Below are 16,562 nucleotides of genomic sequence, written 5' to 3'. Positions count from 1 at the left end.
AAGATTTATTACCAAAGAATTCAAATAAATGTTTTTTCTTTTTTTTTCGACAAAATATTAAGCAGCCGCACAACTGTTTTCAACATTAAAAATTAATAATATTAATAACATTAATAATAATAAATGTTGAAAACCAAATCAGCATATTAGAATGATTTCTGAAGAATTAAGTAAGACTTATGTGTTATTTTAGTTCTTTTTAAACAAACCAAGCACAATTGCAACTGAGTTACACAAACAGTTTTTAAATATCAAATTTTTTTAAGGATTTCCATCATTCTAGAAAACGTGGAAATATTAGGACATTTTTTACAGATGTGAATTCCAGGGCCCTCATTTATCAACAGTGCGTACGCACAGACGTGTGGGATCTACTAACTTGTACTTACACTTAAATTGCAAATACTCAATTAGTAATTTTATAGTTCAAGCTAAACGTTCGCATAATTGGTGTGAAAAGCTATAAAAGACATTGCCAAAAAAAACCCGTAATTGTAAAAAAAAAAAAAAATGCTTATCTTACTTTGAATTTTTGTCTTGTTTCTAGTCAAAATATCTAAAAATTCCTAAATCAATATGCATTTACTAGATAAGCAAAATATGTAAGTAAAATATTCTTAAACCATTATTTTTCTTACCTCACTGGCAGATAATTTGACCTGTTTTAAGCAAAATTCACTTAATTTAGATTTTTTTTTTTTAGAAACAAGACTTGTGTGCTTGTCTAGTAAATGCATCATGATTTAAGAATTTTTTTAGATATTTTGACTAGAAAAAAATACAAAAATAGTAAGATAAGCCTCTCTTTTCCTTTTTCTTTTTTTTCTTTTTTGGCAGTGCAGCTAGAAAGTCATTTTGAAATGTAGCTATAGTGTCATGGCTTATCTCATTTTGCTGGAAGATTCGGTGCAGAGAATGCATTTTTAAAGACCACGCTTATTTGTTTAGTAAGAGCACAAAAAAGGGGTTCTCAGTCAGTACCACTTTCTTTGCCGTGATTTCGGTGAGGACGTATACATTCATTTATAAAGGAAGGTGCTGTCACCAAATGAATGCAAATGACCATGAACGTGAACAAGCGTGGTGCTTAAGAACAAGTGAGATTTATCAACAACTGGTGTGCATAAGAACCGTGTGCGCACGTTTGATAAATACAGATTTTTTTGTACTTGCACACATTCTAAATGTCATTCGTAAGACAAAATTTGGAATCTTTTTTACCCACTGTTGATAAATGGGGGTCCTGGCCTGGATATGTTTTAAAACTTAACAGTGAAAATCGTATAATACATTATTTTTTTCTAATTATACTCTGATAAAATATATAATGGGTCTCAAATGGCTCTTTGTGTATGCAACATCTGTAAAATGTATTTAAAGAAGTTTACTTCCACAACAGATAATTTACTCACCCCCTTGTCATCCAAGATATTCATGTCTGTCTTTCTTCAGTCAATAAGAAATTATGTTTCGTGAGGAAAACATTTTAGGAATTATCTTTAAATTGCTCTAAACGATCCCAGCCGAGGAAGAACGGTCTTAGCTAGCGAAACGATTGGTCATTTTTGAAACAAATTGACAATTTATATACTTTTTAACCTTAAATGCTCGTCTTGTCTAGCTCTGCGATGCGCATGCGTAGTCTGTGTAATCCGGGTCAATGCAGTTAGGGTATGTCGAAAAACTCCCGTCTGGTTTTCTTCTTCAACTTCAAAATCATCCTACATCGCTGTTTTAACTTTTTTTTGTAAAAGGTGTTTGATCTTCTTTGCACGTTCACTTTGTAAACACTGGGTCGGTACTTCTGCAGCGATGTGGGGTGATTTTGAAGTTGGGGAAGAAAACAGAGTTCACACAGACTTGGACAAGATGAGAGTTTGAGGTTAAAAAGTATATAAATTGTCAGTTTGTTTTGAAAATGACTGATCGGTTTGCTAGATAAGACCCTTTTTTTTTGGCTGGGATCATTTGAAGCCATTTGAAGATGCATTTAAACTGCATTTTGGAAGTTCAAACTTGGGGGCACCATTGAAGTCCACTATATGGAGATAATTCATAACATAATTTTTTATCAACTGAAGAAAGAAAGACACTGACATCTTGGATGACCAGAGGGTGAGTAAATTATCTGTAAATGTTTGTTCTGGAAGTGAATCCAGTTTTCACAAAAAGCTGGAAAAGTTAAAAAAAAGAGAAAAAAAAAAAAAAAGTAATTTGCCCTGGGAACCTTTCAGTAAAAACCTGAAGTAAACAATGAACATTAACACATCCACACCCATCAGTCCATAAAACAGTACTTGCTTTCACATGCTATTTAAACTGTATTTGTAACCCAATTCTTTTCTCTCCTCTTTCCTCACCATCTCTCAGTACTCCAAACAGGTAGACGCCAGGTTCGGAGCATACGTAGCCTGCGCCTCCCTCGTCTTTTTATTCATCTGCTTCATTCAGATCGTCATTGTTCCTCAGTAAGTACACTTCAGTTAAATACCTGATCTTGGCAAATGTTTTCTAGTCCATTCAAACAAGCCACAGGCTTAGAGAAGGTTTTGTTTGATTTTGAATGGGAATGTCACACAGCTTTCATACACAGAAGCTTTCATTCATTTCGACTTTGTAAAGGTGAAGACAGTTAGTACCTGAGGAGCCAAAACAGCCAAAGCAGGCACTCCTCTCCTTTAGGCCCTATGTTAATTATGACATAATAGTTGTGTTTAAAGTGACACACAGCTGTTTTCTATTTACCTGTGTGTTGCTTTTGCAGCTCTAGGTTGATGGTTGGCTTCTATATGCTGTGCCTGGTCCTCCTGATGGTGGTCATGTTCATCTCAGCCATTTATTCTTGTTTTGGGGTGAGTGAAATGTTGGTATTGTATGGCCTATGTAATGTTAATGTGTAATGTTATGAAATTCTGAATAATAGTAATAATTATAATATAATAAAATCAACAAAAAAGACAAACCTTGAGCAACATGGCATCTACAAACAATGCAGGAAAAAGAAAAACAATACGTCTTAACACGTCCTTCACAGACCATTTCCTAACACTCTTACAGACATGTTATTGCTAAATCCAAGTGTTTATCAACCTTCACATTCTCCACTAAAATAACCTGAGCAGGTTTGATTGATATTGGGCTTTTAGCTGCGTAACTTTGAGCAGGTCTCCAGAGACAAATGAGTCATACAGAGCAAAGCCAGAGACACAATAAAGCGCTGGCAGCTCATTTGTGCACACTGAGGTGGAACTGTCACTGCATTGCTCCATGGGCGGCAAGGGGCGTCGCAGGTCTTTCCTTAGAGATGCTGTGGAATTAGATTCTGAACTTCCTGACCCGTAAAAAGTCTTACATAAAAGCCTGTTCCACAAAATCTCTGCAAACCCACAAGATCCATAAGGTCTTTTTGTATTATGTTTTATAGAAACTGTATATAAAAATAGAAGTGCTCACCAAGGCTGCTTTTAGTTAATCAGAAATACAGTAAAAATTACAGTAATATTGTAAATTATAATTGCACTTTAAAATAACCATTTGCTATTTGAATATATTTTCAAAGTGTAATTGCTGTGATGACATTATGTATCATCATCAATGTTGTTAACATAAAAAATACTTTTGTGGGAATGGGGATATGTTTTTTTTCAGGGAAAACAAAACAAAACTAAAATATATATGTGTATATATATATATATATATATATATATATATATATATATATATATATATATATAGTTTTTACTTTTCATTAAACCCTATTGTAATTGTTCAATTGGTCACAGATCAGCAATCTCCACGTAAAAGTGATCATGCAGACCACACCGCCAACGTCACTGAGTCTCGCCCCAATCGGCCTGACGAGGGTGCTACAATGATCAAAAATACGAAATCGCTCATAACTCCTAAACCATCAGTTCCAGGCTCAAGTGTCTTATGTCATTGGAATCCTTGGCTCACAATGGACGAAGAGGCTCATGATGCCTCAGATTTGTGAACCTGGTGAAATTTTTGGGTTTTCTGGATTTGTTGCAAAGTCTACTTTTCTGAACTAGTCCTAGGTTTTTCGCCTGATCAAACCAAACCAGTGCAGAAAGATTCACTGGAGAGCGAATATCAATAATTTAAAAAAAAAAAGTCAAACTTTCAACTCACCGTCACAAAGGAATGCCAAAACATTCCAAAGTAAAATGCCTATAACGCCTCAATGGAATGAGATGCCTTCGAGCAAACTCTTAAGAACACTTACATAAGTGCTCGATATCACAGGACAAAAATCACAGACCTTGACCACTTGATGGCACTATAAGAAGGAAAAAACATGGCTATACCTACACAACCATTTGTCCTATCAATGTGAAAATTGCTATGCGCAGTCTTGGCCCCAAAGTGCGAGAAGTGTCTACATGAACATTTGCGTATCTCAAAAAAACATGGCTGCTCAAGTTTGAGCACCTATTAACTGGTTGATGGGGGCCAATTGGAACAGAAAAAAAAACACTGCAGTACAATTCTCTAGACTCTCTAAGTCAATAATTATCAAAAAATGTTAAAATTTACCCTTTGGGTAGCTATAACGCAGTCGTTCAGAGAAGAGGCCTGTCCGAAATTACCCAAAATCCTATAAAGCCAAAATGAAAACTCAGAACTTCACGAAACCTGCTGAGCACATGCGACGGGTGATTCTAAACAAGCGTTTAAAGTTTTAAGAAGATCGGACCACAGCTGGTGCTATAACAGTCATAAATGTTATAAAACATATTTCTATGGTAAATTACCTGTATTTGCAAAAAAAAGCTTGCTACATAATGTTTTTTCACATATGTGTTTAAATGCCTTAAAGCACTTGAATCCTGGTAATCGCTGCTTGCACATAAAATAATTGATTTTCATCATGCGGTATTAAATCGTTCTCGGATACTGTTATGTTTAGTAATATTGTGAAACTCAATTCATGTTTCTCTCTGTTGACAGTTTTTCCCTGTGCCCCTGCAAACTCTGTCAAAAAGGATCGTTCAGTCTAGACTCAACAGCACCCTGGTGGGGGTTTTTACAATCGTCCTGGTCTTTCTCTCCGCTTTCATTAACATTGTGAGTCTCACAAGTCTTAACCTCAAGATTCTGTGCCTTAAAGCTCACCCAAAACTAAAAATTCTGTCATAAATTACTCACCCTAATGTCATTCCAAACCCATAAGACCTTGCTGTCTATGCAGGGTCAGAAAGCTTTCGGATTTATCAAACACATCTTAATTTGTGTTCTGAATATAAACAAAGGTCTTACAGGTTTGGAACAACAAGAAGGTGAGTAATTAAAAACAGAATTTTCATTTTTGGGTGAACTATTCCTTTAATTGCCTCTGATATTTAGTTATTTCATACACTTGTGATACATTTAGTGATACAGACACTATGTAGCCAAATAGCCATACAACTAACACTTAATCTTTCTCACAATATTACAGGAGTAGAGACATAATTGAAAAATAGAAATCTTTAGTTCTGCAATCATGTATAGCATTGCTAATAGTATTATATGAAATCATATGCTTCTAACTAATTGACTTTTGACATGGAAGCACTTCACAGTTTGTTATTGATGTGTAGTGGTTAATTAAATGAAATACTGTCACTTATCTTCATCTGAGAAACATTTTCATCTGTCCTTCAGTTCACCTGCAGTACGGATGACCTGAAGACGTGTTTAGGGCGGGAGTTTAACATCAGCCCCAGCAATGTGAACGCTTGCCATGTCCGTAGTTCTTCCTTCAACTACTCTCTCTGGTCTCAGGACAGACTCTGCAACAGCTCATCACCCACCTGCAATTTCCCAGAGGTGTGGCACTGTTCTCAGATCCAGTTCAAGTTTTGTAACATAATGGATGGTTAAATAAATAATTCACCCAAAAAAGAATATCTGCTGAAAATGTACTCACCCTCAGGCCATCCAAGATTTGAATGAGATTTGGAAAAATGTAGCTTTATTTGTTCACCAATGAATGCTGTGCAGTGAATGGGTGCTGTCAAAATGAGTCCAAGCTGATAAAAACATCATAATAATTTATAAGTAATTCAAAACAACTTCAGTTCATCAATTAATTGATGAATAAACAAACCCATTATTTTGGATAGCCTGAGGGTGAGTACATACATACATACATCATTTTTGGGTGAACTATTCGCTTATGTAGTCAGTGAGCAGCTTGAACCAGATACAAACTTGTTTGGACCAGCTTAAAACCAACGAATAGTGCCAGGCTCCATGTCTAACATCTTTAATCAATATTTCCCAGCAGTGATAGGCCTTTCCATTTATTTTTCATGGTTGAAATTTTAGGCACTGCTCTAAAATGGTTGTCTTTTAATAAATCATATATGGAACAAGTTAAGGGTGAAGCGAAAGACTAATCTCTGAATGTTTTTCTCTTTCTGCAGTATTTCTCTTCATGTGTGCTGCTCAGTTTACTGGCCTGCTCAGTGTTCCTACAGGTCAGCAGTATTGGTAAACTCTTCTTAATGCTCTTCATCGAGATCCTGTACGTGCTCATCATGGAGGTGCCCGAGGTCAGCCTTTTTGACAATGTGGACCTGCTGGTCATGGCCAATGCCATGTGAGTATCTAGATTTTAGACAAGTTGCACAATGTTGTCATCATCATGCAGTATATTCTATAAAATATAGATTGTGATGTTGTTGTTGTGTGTGGTTTTTTTTTTTTTTTTGTAAATATTCCCTAGTATTTTTTCTATATCACAGTTGTGACCACTGTTGCCAAGTCTGCGGATTTCCCGCTGAATTGGGCTACTTTAACACTGTTGCCATGGGTTGTTTTTCATGTTCGTGGATTGAAGCGACCTCAGTGACATAATAATTAGCTCCTGGAATGCTAATTTTACCAGGGGAACTCCATCAAAAAACATGTATTTTCCACCCGGACGTGATTTTTACCGGGGGGACCCCTCTTAAAACGTGATTGGGCGGGTTTTGTTGTGAAAATCTGGCAACCCTGGTTGTGACTGAATGTAATGTACACTACCGTTCAAAAGTTTTGGATCAGCAAGACTGTTTTTTGTTTTTGAAAAATAAGGCTGCATTTATTTAATCAAAAACAGTAAAACTGTAATATTGTGAAATATTACAGTTTAAATATTTTACATTTTAATGTTTTAAAATGTAACTTATTCCTGTGGTAGAGTGTTTACTTGCTGATTTGTCATATCAGTTCTACTTTATCTTGAAGATAAAGTCTGCTGTCCTCTATCCTTCTGATGCATTTCCTTTTTCTTTGTCTTCACAGACAGATAGATATTAATGGAACGAGGTAAGATAAAATCAATGAAATTGAAACACTGATCTCAAAGAAATGCCAGTGAGCTTGTTGTTTTCATTGCATGAATATGAAGATAGCCGTCACTATGTGCAGTGACCGTGTCGCCTGACAGTGTTGTGATATGACGTTAATCATGTTAACAGATTAACATGGTATTGGTTTTGATTTGAACACTTTTGATCATCATGCTTTTGCCTTTTAGTGTGAAATTGTTGACTCTCAGTGCTCTCTGTGTTGTAGCTGTGTGACAGACACACGGGTTTCTTTAAAGATCATGACTCCAGTCGTCATCACGGTCTTTGTGCTGGCGCTTTACCTTCATGCACAGCAGGTGGAGTCTACAGCCAGACTGGACTTTCTCTGGAAGTTACAGGTTTGTTTATCTGTATATGTATTTGTAATAATGCAGATGTTTTCAAATAGATATATTAAAGGGATAGTTCACCCAAAAATGACAATTCTGTCATTTATTTCTCATCCTCATGTTGTTCCAAACCTGTAAGACCTTTGTTCATCTACGGAACGCAATCTAAGATATTTTTAATGAAATCTGAGAGCTTTCTGACCCTGCATAGACAGCAGTGCAACTACCACGTTCAAGGCCCAGAAAGGTCTTTTTATGTAGCCGACCTTAATTTTACGAAACTACAAGAATAATTTTTGTATGCAAAGAAAACAAAAAGCAGCAATGCAGCATTTATCAAGTTGTTTGCTCTGCTCTTCTGTTATTTGTAGCATCATCCTCTATTTTTGTTGTATTCGTAGGCCACAGAGGAAAAGGAGGAGATGGAAGAACTTCAGGCCTACAACCGTCGGCTTCTCCACAACATTTTGCCCAAAGATGTGGCTGCACACTTTCTGGCACGCGAACGGCGGAATGACGAGCTGTATTATCAGTCGTGCGAATGTGTGGCTGTCATGTTTGCCTCTATCAGCAACTTCTCTGAGTTCTACGTGGAACTGGAGGCCAATAATGAAGGTGTGGAGTGCTTGAGACTCCTCAACGAGATCATCGCTGACTTCGATGAGGTACAGCAACTTCGGACAAGTCTTAGAACTGGTGCAATGCTTTTAAGCTACTTTTGAGTGTGATACAGTATAATTGGATTAACTTTCTAGTGTTTCGTTTTCTAAACCTTATTTGCAAAAGCTGCAGTTGGTGTTGAAAAGACTATCAATCATAAAAATAATAATCAATATAAAGTGATCTAAATTTAAATGTATTTTTCATAAAATATGTATATACGCTACCAGTCAAAAGTTTTTGAACAGTAAGATTTTTAATGTTTTTAAAGACGTCTGTTCTGCAGCAAGCCTGCATTTATTTATTCCAAATTGCAGAAAAAAATGAATTTTGAAATATTTAGCTATTTAAAATAACTGCTTTCTATTTGAATGTATTTAAAATGTAATTTATTGCTGTGATTTTAAAGCTGAATTTTTAGCTGAATTACTCCAGTTACATGATCCTTCAGAAATCATTATTATATTATTATATATTTAATATTCTGATTTGCTGCTCAAAAAACATTTATTATTATTATTATTTTGAAAACAGCTGAGGAGAAATTTTTCAGGTTTCTTTGATTAATAGATAGTTCAGAAGAACAGCATTTATCTGAAATAAAAAAAAAAATATTTTGTAACATTATAAATGTCATTATTGCCACTTTTGATCAATTCAAAGCATCCTTGCTAAATAAAAGTATTAATTTCTATAATCTTAATACCAAAAAAAAATATATACTGACTCCAAGCTTTTGATTGCGATAATAGTGTATAATGTTACAAAGGCTTTTTATTTCAGATGAATGCTGATCTTTGGATCTTTCTATTTATCAAACAATCCTGAAAAATGTACTCAACAGTTTTGAATATTGATAATGATGATGATAATAATAATAATAATAATAATAATAATACATATTTTTAAACAGAAAATTAGCATATTAGAATGATTTCTGAAGGATCATGTAACACTGAAATCTGGAGTAATGATGCTAAAAATGTAGCTTTGATCACAAGAATAAATTACTTTTTAAAATATTCAAATAGAAAACAGTTATTTTAAATAGTAAAAATATTTGCTGAACAGTTTACTGTTTTGCTGTACTTTGGATCAAATAAATGCAGGCTTAGTGAGCAGAAGAGACTTATTTAAAAAACATGAAAATCTTAATGTTTAAAAATTACTGGTAGTGTATGTGTGATTATTAATGTGTTTTTATTTATTATAATTTTTTAATAAATAAATGGAAACAGCTCTTATTTTTAAACTAGATTTTAGTTCTTGCATTAAAGATATTTAATTTACTTTGCAACAGTTTCAAATTAAACCAAATTAAATTAAAGAGACCTGGATCTTCACATCTTTTTAAACTGACTGTATCTTTAAAAATGTAGAGGTTTAATAGCTTCTCATTTCTAGATGAAAGTCATCATTTTGCCTCATTTCACTTTTCTTGCAGATCATTAGTGAGGATCAGTTTCGTCAACTAGAAAAGATCAAAACCATTGGCAGCACCTACATGGCCGCGTCTGGGCTTAATGACTCCACTTATGATAAAGCAGGAAGGTCGCACATTCGCGCTCTAGCCGACTACGCTATGCGCCTCATGGACCAGATGAAGTACATCAATGAGCACTCTTTCAATAACTTCAAAATGAAGATCGGTAAGGATTTAGCTTAGCCACACTTAAATTGCTAGTAGATTTTCACCAGCTGTCAAATCTGTAATTATCATTTGTGTCATTTTATGGTCCCTTTACCCTCAAAAAAGCTTTCTGTAGGATTTAAATATTCTTTCAGACGAAGAATGACCTGTATATTTTACTGTTGTAAAATGTAAAGCATGTTGTTATGAGAGCTCACAAATTACCTTGTACTGTAGGTCTCAATATAGGTCCCGTCGTGGCTGGTGTCATAGGGGCTCGTAAACCGCAATATGACATATGGGGGAATACTGTGAATGTAGCCAGCCGTATGGACAGCACTGGGGTCCCTGAGAGAATACAGGTGAGATGCATTTTTGGTCTCTATGATTGTCTAGATCAAATTACATTTATTAGGGATAATAAAAACATTCCATGTCATACGTTTTTTAGAATGGAATTAGAATGAATATTATATACTGTAAGGACAGAAAGTTTTTGGACAGTAAGATTTTTAATGTTTTTTAAAGAAGTCTCTTCTGCTCACCAAGCCTGCATTTATTTGATCCAAAATATAGCAAAAGCAGTAATATTGTGAAATATTTTTACTATTTAAAACAACTACATTTTATTTGAATATATTTAAAAATGAAATAGGGGGGAAGGGATGAGAAATTATAGAAATTAATACTTTTTTTTTTTTTTGAAAGGATGCTTTAATTTGGAATTTGAAAGTGATGATAAACACATGTATAATGTTACAAACGATTTCTAATTCAGATAAATGCTGTTCTTCTGAACTTTCTATTCATCAAGGAAAACTGAAAAAATTCTACTCTGCTGTTTTCAACATAATAATAATAATAATAATAATAATAATAAATGTTTCTGAGCAGCAGATCAGAATATTAGAGTGATTTCTGAAGGATCATGTGACTGGAGTAATGATGCTAAAAATTCAGCTTTGAAATCACAGGAATAAATTACATTTTAAAATATATTCAAATAGAAAACAGTTATTTTAAATAGTAAAAATGTGTTAAAATTTTACTGTTTTTCCTGTACTTGATCAAATAAATGCAGGCTTGGTGGAAAAAAAGAGACTTCTTTAATAAACATTTTAAAAATGTACTGTTCAAAAACTTTTGACTGATAGTGTATATGTATCTATTTTAATGCAGTTATCAAATGAAGTCAAATGACAAAAAGAAGTATACAAATGTATTATTTAACTTACAGTCTGCAAAGGAGTTTAAAAAAATCTTAAAGGGATGATTTACTAACCCTCAAGCCATCCTAGGTGTACATGACATTCTTCTTAGAGTTATGTTTAAAAATGTCCTGGCTCTTCCAAGCTTTATAATGGCAGTGAATGGGTGTTAAGAATTTTAAGCAAAGTAAAGTGCATCCATCCATCATAAAAAATGCTCCAGCGCACTCCGGGTATTTAATAACGGCCTTCTGAAGTGAACCGATGCATTTTTGTAAGAAAAAAATATATTTTTAAAACTTAATTAATTGTAATCTCTAACTGTCATACATGCGTCATGGTGTAATTTTCATTTTTAAGTAAACTATCCCTTCAAGAATCATTTAAAAATGTGAAAATGAAGTGCACATATTTTGTGAAAAAGTGTGATGTGCTAAAGCAAAACAGGCACAATTGGAATCAGCACCTCAAAATTAGTAAGAAACAAGCAATGGATTTAATTTAGAAAATATGAGGCTGAGTGGTATAATCTTCAGTATATTCATCATTTTAGATAGTAGAACTCTTCAGTCCTTGATAAAAACTTATATGCTTTTAATTTCTCTCTGTGTCAGGTGACAACTGACCTCTACCAGGTTCTCAGCTCGTATAACTACACACTGGAGTTCAGAGGCGTTGTAAAAGTCAAAGGCAAAGGAGAAATGACAACCTACTTTCTAAATGGCGGACCCAACAGCAGTTAACACCCAGCGTCTAATATTCAGAACATTTTTGAGATGACACGAGTAGGAGACGCTGTGGGCCGGGCCTGCCAGGCTGTTGATGAGCATCCTCCTGGACCAATCACAACGGGATTTGTTCAGAAACAGGCCTCAGCCAGTCTAAGAGTGGCCTCTTTGCACACTGAGACTTCCTATAGGATTAACAGAGGGCTTTGTCCTCTTTATTTAAGGTATGGAACAGCTCAGAAAGACGGTTCATCCTCAGAGACCAAAGAAACAAAGGAATCTCAAGGCATACGAAGCAGTTCTCCAGGTCTTATATTTCTTTTATTGCCAAGAGAGGACAGATGAACTGCAATCTCTGCACCTGGCTTTGGCTCTCTCAGGTGTGGCTGGACTGCGATCTTACTCCACCGACTGGTCCTGGTGGCTCCAAAACAAAACTGCATGAAGCACTGAAGCCAATATACCTGTAAAACACACGTTTTATGTGTATATGATTCGTCAGTGTATGTACAGTAAAGAGTTCTGTTCATACGGTCCTGTTGCGTTCAGCACTGTCTAGGTGATATCACAGTAGATAGAGATATCACAATGAGCTAATATATGGTAGATGGCCATAGTGAGCACAGCAGCTCTATAAACCCTTTATGGTTTCCCGAACTTTGCTGCAGCGACTGTGGTTGTTACTGGCAAGGGAGCTAGCATTGACAGTGTTGCCTCTGAACGATCTAGAGTTGAGAATAAACCCCCGTTCATACCACAGACGGCTTGAAATGACCCAAAGTCATTCATTTTCACTGTTGGAATTTGCCCAGGTACAACAATGCAACACATTTAATATGAGTCAGTCAGTCGTCCGTCAGAAACTGTAGTTGAGAATCGCTTTGACGCAATTTATCTCTCTAATCATGTGCAGGGTTAAGTCGATATGGACCCAAATAGCCCAGCGTTTATGCCGTATTGACAAAGAGCACACTAATTTCTTGTTCAGTAAAAAATGAGATACAACAAGCAACCAACCAGTACGGCGGATGGTGACATGCAAGTCGCTGGCGGCATGAACAGGGCATGTGACTGTCTGTTCCCAACACAAATTTACATTCATAACTACACTCGTATACACTTGAGACACTTTTAAGGACAGAGGAAAACAGTCAAATATGGCTGTTTTGTATTTTTAACATTTTATATTTTGACTCCAAAAGCCAAACTGTCAAAGCTATTTTAGATGATATATTTTATATATATATTAATATATTAGAATGATGTCTATAAACATATATACTTAATGGAATGCTACAATCCTGCACATTTCAACAGGAAGGAGAAGTTTTTAAGTGTGAATTATTATAAGTCACCCTCTTCTGTCGCTGCATCCATTTGGATAAAATCAGCAGCTAGCCTTGTAACCGAGTAAGCAGAATACGTTTGGCCTTTGTCCAAAAAGGGTTTCTGTATCCTGTCAAGTACACTACAATGTAATTATGAGTAGAAAATGGATTTGCAGGAGGCGAAATGGCAATGAGTGTTTCAGAACAGCCACAGTCGTTTAAAGCTTGGCAAACACATCTGCAAATATTGATTTTAGCCTCGCGTTTACGGCGCGTGGGACGAGTTTGGGTCCTCCAGGGATGATTCCGTTATGCCACAAATCTCCACCATTTTTGCACTGCAGCTTGACCAGCATTTCTTTCTCTCTCAATTCAGTCTGATGGTACGACCCAATGAATGTCCATTTTCTCCAATGAGGCCTTTGTATGTAACGAGTTGGAGGGTGTACACAAACATGTAGGGTACAAGTGACATTTTATTTGTTTGCTATACCATTCAGTTGGGATTATAATATAATGTGTTGGAAAAAAAATCAGCGTTTTCTCAAACATGTGTTATGAAATAGTAATCTTTGGTCCTGTTCTAGCTTCTCAAAACTTGGACCCAGCTGGGCTTCCAGAGTCACTTAGGTGTTTATTTTCTTCAAGAAAATTAGTGCCATTTTCTTGCCAGCGATTTTAAAATAAAAGCTCTGGTTGAATGTTTTTGTATTTCATGTCATTGTGTATGGCCTTTTAATTCTAAACCACACAGTTGCCATACAAAATTCCTAAATTAAAGGTGAAGTGTGTATTTAATGATGGATTGGACGCGCTCCTTTTCCGCCATTGGTCAAACGATAATTTAGCCCCGCCCCAAACTCACGCCATTGGTTGAGCCAGTGTTGCTGTGTCGGGCTGGTCGGGATTCTCAAACAGCGAAGTTTTGACCGCGCCACTGAGGCAGTTTTATCGCGGGATTTTGTTTATGAATGGCTTACAAGTACATATCTCTGCATATATAACTACGAGGAGAAAGTGTTTAAACATAAAACTACACACTTCAGCTTTAATTCACTTCCTTGTGTTTGTTATCCAAACGAAAGCACTGAGGTAAGAGATGTCAAGTAACGTTAAATACCACATATTATGTCCTGCTGAGTACTGGCATTTACTTTTCCAGTGGAGTTTCATCTTGGGTTGTCTTTGCTTATCTGCCATGTCAAAACTCAATGCTGTTTTTTACATCCAAATAAACAATTATAATATTAAACTCGTTCTGAAATGATGTAGTTATGGTTACAACAGTTACGAAATTGCACTATTTGTTCTCTTCTCACCAGTATTTGGCATTTTATGTAGTTTTGTAGATGTTTTTGGTAATATACCTGAAGAAATAACGTTAGGTCTTTCAAAAAATGACGCCCTCCTGTTATGTCTTCTTTCTGTGAAAATTAAATAGCAGGTCCATACAATTAAAATGAGGACTTAGGCTGTCAAGTCTTTAAAAAATAGTCAAGACTTTGAGTGGCCATCCATTAGCTTAACTATGTAAATAAAATATAACCGACATTGATGTCATAATAATAATATTTGCATATCGAATTGGGATTAGTCTTCTTTTTCACATGTATTTACATATTAAATTGTTATTGGTCTTTCCCACATTTACATTTCAGATGATTATGGACAGCTGGTGGACATCGAGACGTTTGTAAAGTAATTAAAGGTAAAGTACTGTAAGTACATGCAAATCTTTTCTATGGCATTTTGCTACGTTATTGTTTTTTGATATTACGTTAAATGTCCAGTGGGTGGCAGCAGTACCCTTTCATTTTTGTGTCCATGTATCTGTATAAAAACTTGTACAGCTCTCATTGTACATACAGCTTATTAATCATTGTATACCAATTTGAACATTCATCTCTTTTGTTTTTTTGTTTCTTCAAACTTTATAATGGTTTTTAGGGCTTTCATAAACAATGTGTCCAGAAATGGAACAACAGAAACCTCACGGAGTGGCTGTTTGGTCACTCAAGCATGTTATAATTCTCATAATTTCAGTACACTTTCCCCACTGGCAAACCTGACCTTTTTTATCTTAAAAAATGTGCCCATGAAAACCCTTGTTTGATTGCGTTTGAATTTAGTCTCTGCATGCGTTCGATTCGGTCAGTTTGACTGAGCAAAGCTGTTTCATGAAGCATTAAGAAAAGGCCATTGTGCTGGGCGTGAGAATGGCATTTCATTGACATTAAAAACAGCCTAATGGCCAAACGGTTTGGGTTTGATCCAGCAGTCAAAAGGTTAGAACGACCTGAAGCGAAGCATGTTATAAAAATCAAAGAAACAAAACTCAAATCATTTCTCACCCAGATAATGCAGCTCTTAAAGCTTTGAACCACAAAGGATGAAAATTACATGATTTTTTATTTTTTTTTTAAGTACTTTTTGTCCATTTTTCCTTTTTTGTTGCAGTTGTTCCCTCGATGATTGGCAAATTTTTCCTCTTATTTTTTTGTTCAAATATATTAACCCTAAAAATACCTCAAAAACATGATAAAAAAGGAAATTGACTCAAATGCACTTTTGACTTGTTTTTTTTCTCCTCCTTTGCCCCCCAACTTTGTGGTTCAAGTCTTCCAAACGCAGTGGCGTGCTATGCAACTATAAAATTAGATCAGCAGTGAACATAAGCTGGAAAAAATAACATCAATTTCACAGACGTCAGAAATGTACAGACTTTTCCCCCTCACTAAGTACAAATAAGCCTAAATGAGCTGTAATTTTCGCATACACAAAAGCATTCACTGCATCACCTGGAACATTACTTTCATTAGTCACGCTCCTATAAGCCAAATGACTTTTTCTAATAACCACAATCACCATCATCGTCATCGTCATCTTCATCATCACTGCAGCTTTTAGGATTTGAGAATAGCAACAAGTTTAGAAATTGGGTGAGCCTCTTACAGTGACTTAGAAGCACATATTTAAACATTTTCACACTGTGTGTGAAAGAGAAACAGAATAGTGACAGATACATAAACGTTGTTTTCTCAAAAACACAAACATGTACATTAATGTTGCTTGCATATTATTGTAGCCCAGTTTGTGCTGATTACAATGTAATTAGACTTTAGCCATTAATATGTTTTTAAGATACTGGAAAAAGCACAAATGTCAGGGCATGTCAAAACTTCTTCAGGGCCCCAAAACACCCTCAGACCCCAGAGGGTTAAAAAATGGTGTAGAAAGACATTTGACTTTGAAAATGCTTGTAAATTTCACAATTAATTACAAAAACAAGTAACACATTGAATTAAAGATTCAATTTTT

At 35.3% G+C, this 16,562-nt stretch overlaps 1 protein-coding gene across 2 annotated transcripts in view; it reads left to right on the top strand.

Moving 5' to 3' along the window:
* Positions 1-14,939, top strand: part of adcy5 (adenylate cyclase 5) — a 108,649-nt gene extending 93,710 nt beyond the window's left edge. Inside the window, exons 11-21 of one of the 2 annotated variants that reach the window (XM_051119227.1) lie at positions 2,371-2,468; positions 2,765-2,852; positions 4,972-5,088; positions 5,668-5,832; positions 6,432-6,607; positions 7,294-7,317; positions 7,567-7,699; positions 8,092-8,355; positions 9,795-9,999; positions 10,218-10,342; positions 11,803-14,939. In XM_051119227.1, coding sequence (XP_050975184.1) covers positions 2,371-2,468; positions 2,765-2,852; positions 4,972-5,088; positions 5,668-5,832; positions 6,432-6,607; positions 7,294-7,317; positions 7,567-7,699; positions 8,092-8,355; positions 9,795-9,999; positions 10,218-10,342; positions 11,803-11,931 — 1,524 coding nt within the window. In that variant the 3' untranslated portion in view covers positions 11,932-14,939. The remainder of the gene's footprint in view (positions 1-2,370; positions 2,469-2,764; positions 2,853-4,971; positions 5,089-5,667; positions 5,833-6,431; positions 6,608-7,293; positions 7,318-7,566; positions 7,700-8,091; positions 8,356-9,794; positions 10,000-10,217; positions 10,343-11,802) is intronic. The other variant, XM_051119228.1, reaches the window with a different exon arrangement.
* Positions 14,940-16,562: the final 1,623 nt, after the last annotated feature.

The sequence above is a fragment of the Labeo rohita genome, chromosome 9, assembly GCF_022985175.1.
Source record: "Labeo rohita strain BAU-BD-2019 chromosome 9, IGBB_LRoh.1.0, whole genome shotgun sequence".
NCBI classification, from domain to species: Eukaryota; Metazoa; Chordata; class Actinopteri; order Cypriniformes; family Cyprinidae; genus Labeo; species Labeo rohita.
The sequence above is the reverse complement of the archived record's forward strand: the minus strand, read 5'-3'. Positions and strand labels throughout refer to the sequence as shown.